Consider the following 2,580-nt stretch of genomic DNA (forward strand, 5'->3'; position numbering starts at 1 on the left):
ATATTAATGTTAGCCCGCGACTTTGTTCCAGTTTTGAATTTTGGCTCACTGTGTATTTGAGTTTGACACCCCTGCATTAGAAGTTCTTGGACAGCCATATTTGATGACTACAGTGGGGAAAGTCATCGCCAGTAAAAAAACAAAACAACAAAAGAACAACAAAAAAAGTTATCAACTGTGCTAGATCAGTCTAGCAGTCGGTGTTAACATGCAAAGATTTCTTTGTAAAATTAACTTTATAGATTTCGGTTTCATTTTGTTTACCTTTATGTAACTTCAGATATTAGTAGTGCAGACATAGTCAATAATGTCTAAGCTGTCTGGAGAGAAGTTTCTTATTCATTCATTTATTTATTTTTAAAAACAGGCTCTTTGGTCACACCATGGATGATGGAGTCAGACAATGATACTCCTGTGAAAGGTATTTTTACAACACATGTGCACCTCAAGAGTTATGGCGATATTGTGGGTTTTTTTTTTCTTTTCTTTTTTTTTTGTGGACAAAAATATTTAGTGTAGGTTCAACTTTAAAAATGAGAATCAGACAAGAGATTTACCAGCTTTTATTTAAAGTTATTTACATCTGGCTCAGACAATCAACTTAGATGATATCGTTTGTTTAAACTAAAGATCCACCAATATGTTTTTTTGTTGTTTTTTCTCAGGGCCGACATAAATTATTATGCAGTGAAATATTACGTGTTATTTACTTCATTCAATGTTAATTCTTTCTGTTCAATATGTTTGCTTACATGAAAAATGGCTGGGTTTAAACAAACTTTGATCTTTTAAATTGTTCATCAGGTATAGATGTAAAAACCTGAAATCCTGATAGGAAAATCTGCGGTCTGATATTTATCTTTGAAGTCAAACCCAAAGGAAATCAAACCTCTTTAGGTGACTCAAAAAGAAGAACTAGGCCTAACTGTCCAAATTTTTTGCAGGGGACTGTAAATCTGTTTAATGATTTCATTGTTCCTCCAGCATTTGTAGAACACCATACAGCACAGGTGTCAAACTCCAGTCCTCAAGGGCCAGTATCCTGCTTGTTTTTGAGATATCCTTGCCCTACCTTCTGCTGATTACCTGGATCAGGTGTGCTTTGTCAATAAGAAGCTACAAGGGCAGGCTCGTTGAAAAACAAGCAGGATACTGGCCCTCGAGGACTGGAGTTTGACACCCCTGCCATATGGGGACGTTTGTCACTTTTGAGATATTTACATGCAGTACGATACCTCCTCTGAAGTGGCAAAAATAAATGGGGGTTACTTTTTATTTCACTTGCTGGCATGTTGTATTTTCACTTGTTGAGTTTCCTATTTGCTTGTCTGTCCCTCACACCCGTCTCACCACTGTGCTCTGGAAATCACTAACATCAGAAATATCACTTCACATTCTCTTTTCAAATCCTCACTTAAGACTCATTGGTTTATATTTGGTTTCAATCCACAAACATAACAGCAGTGTCACTATTTTTCTGTACTTTTGTGGTTTTCTGTATTTTACTGCTTGTAATGTTGTGCAGTGTACTTGAGTGCCCCTTCAATTAAAATTATTACAGACCTATTAATACCTTTGTGTGTTCTCAGGAGCTTCACAGAAGAGAAGCTGGTCAGCTGTGGAGACCCATGCCGTAGAAAAAACATTAAAAAGCTTCATAGAGAGTGGGAAAGTCCCTGGAAAGGCGGATTGTGTTTCATGCATTGAAGCTTCACCAAAAGAACTGGAAAATAGGACATGGAAAGCGGTGAAGTATTATGTTAAAAACAAAATAACAGCACTGAAGCGCAACAGTGCTAAAAGACTATAAGTTTTGGGGTCAAATGCATACCTGCACATTTCGTGGGCTGTTTGTTTTGTTTGTTCCTTTTTTCATGTTAAAGCTTATGTTTAGTTTACACACAGCTGGCCTGGTGTAAACAAAATTGATTGTTTTCTTTGCATTTGTGTACAGCAGAACTTTTTCATTTCATTTTGCATTGAAGGTCAGTTAAAAAAAAATGTTCATGGCTGTTTTTACATTGTTTAAATTCAACACTTGGCCTTTTATTTTGAAATTAAACTCTGCCATTTGCTAATATTGAGGTGCCATGTGTATAAATAAAGAGTTTAAACACGACAATTGTTGTTTGGTTTGAGAAGTTTAAGTGCGGTTGAGTTAACAGTTTCAGCACAGCTGCTGTAGTATTATAGCTGTACAGTTTAACATGGTAGGAAATGTTAATTATTTCTGGTGAAAAACAAAGTTTCTCATCTTAAATATAGGAGGGTCCCCACGGGAATAGCAAAATTCAGGGGGGTTTTCTCCATGTGAGTGTTTTTAATATTTTAAGTGATTTTCCTCTTTACAAAAAATTTAAATGAATTTAGCAATTAAAATTAATTTTCTAAACAACATAGAAAAGGTGGATCCCACCAGCACCCTCTCAATCAGGTGGTCCCACCAGGTAGTAAAAACGGGTATGTGTGTGTGTGTGTGTGTGTGAGACAGAGAGAGAGAGAGAGACAGAGAGAGAGCCTCTTTATGGGATGATCCCATTGTGTGTGTGTGTGTGTGTGTGTGTGTGTGTGTGTGTGTGT

At 36.5% G+C, this 2,580-nt stretch overlaps 1 protein-coding gene across 1 annotated transcript in view; it reads left to right on the forward strand.

Moving 5' to 3' along the window:
* LOC102215352 (uncharacterized) overlaps window positions 1-1,747 on the forward strand; it is a gene marked incomplete at its 3' end in the record, with an annotated part of 13,779 nt that extends 12,032 nt beyond the window's left edge. The window contains exons 9-10 of the mRNA XM_005755243.1: window positions 368-421; window positions 1,590-1,747. Of these exons, the coding sequence (XP_005755300.1) occupies window positions 368-421; window positions 1,590-1,747 (212 nt within the window). The remainder of the gene's footprint in view (window positions 1-367; window positions 422-1,589) is intronic.
* Between the last annotated feature and the right edge of the window lie 833 nt (window positions 1,748-2,580).

This window comes from Pundamilia nyererei, unplaced genomic scaffold, assembly GCF_000239375.1.
Source record: "Pundamilia nyererei isolate P.nyererei 1_Seehausen unplaced genomic scaffold, PunNye1.0 scaffold01100, whole genome shotgun sequence".
Taxonomy (NCBI): Eukaryota; Metazoa; Chordata; class Actinopteri; order Cichliformes; family Cichlidae; genus Pundamilia; species Pundamilia nyererei.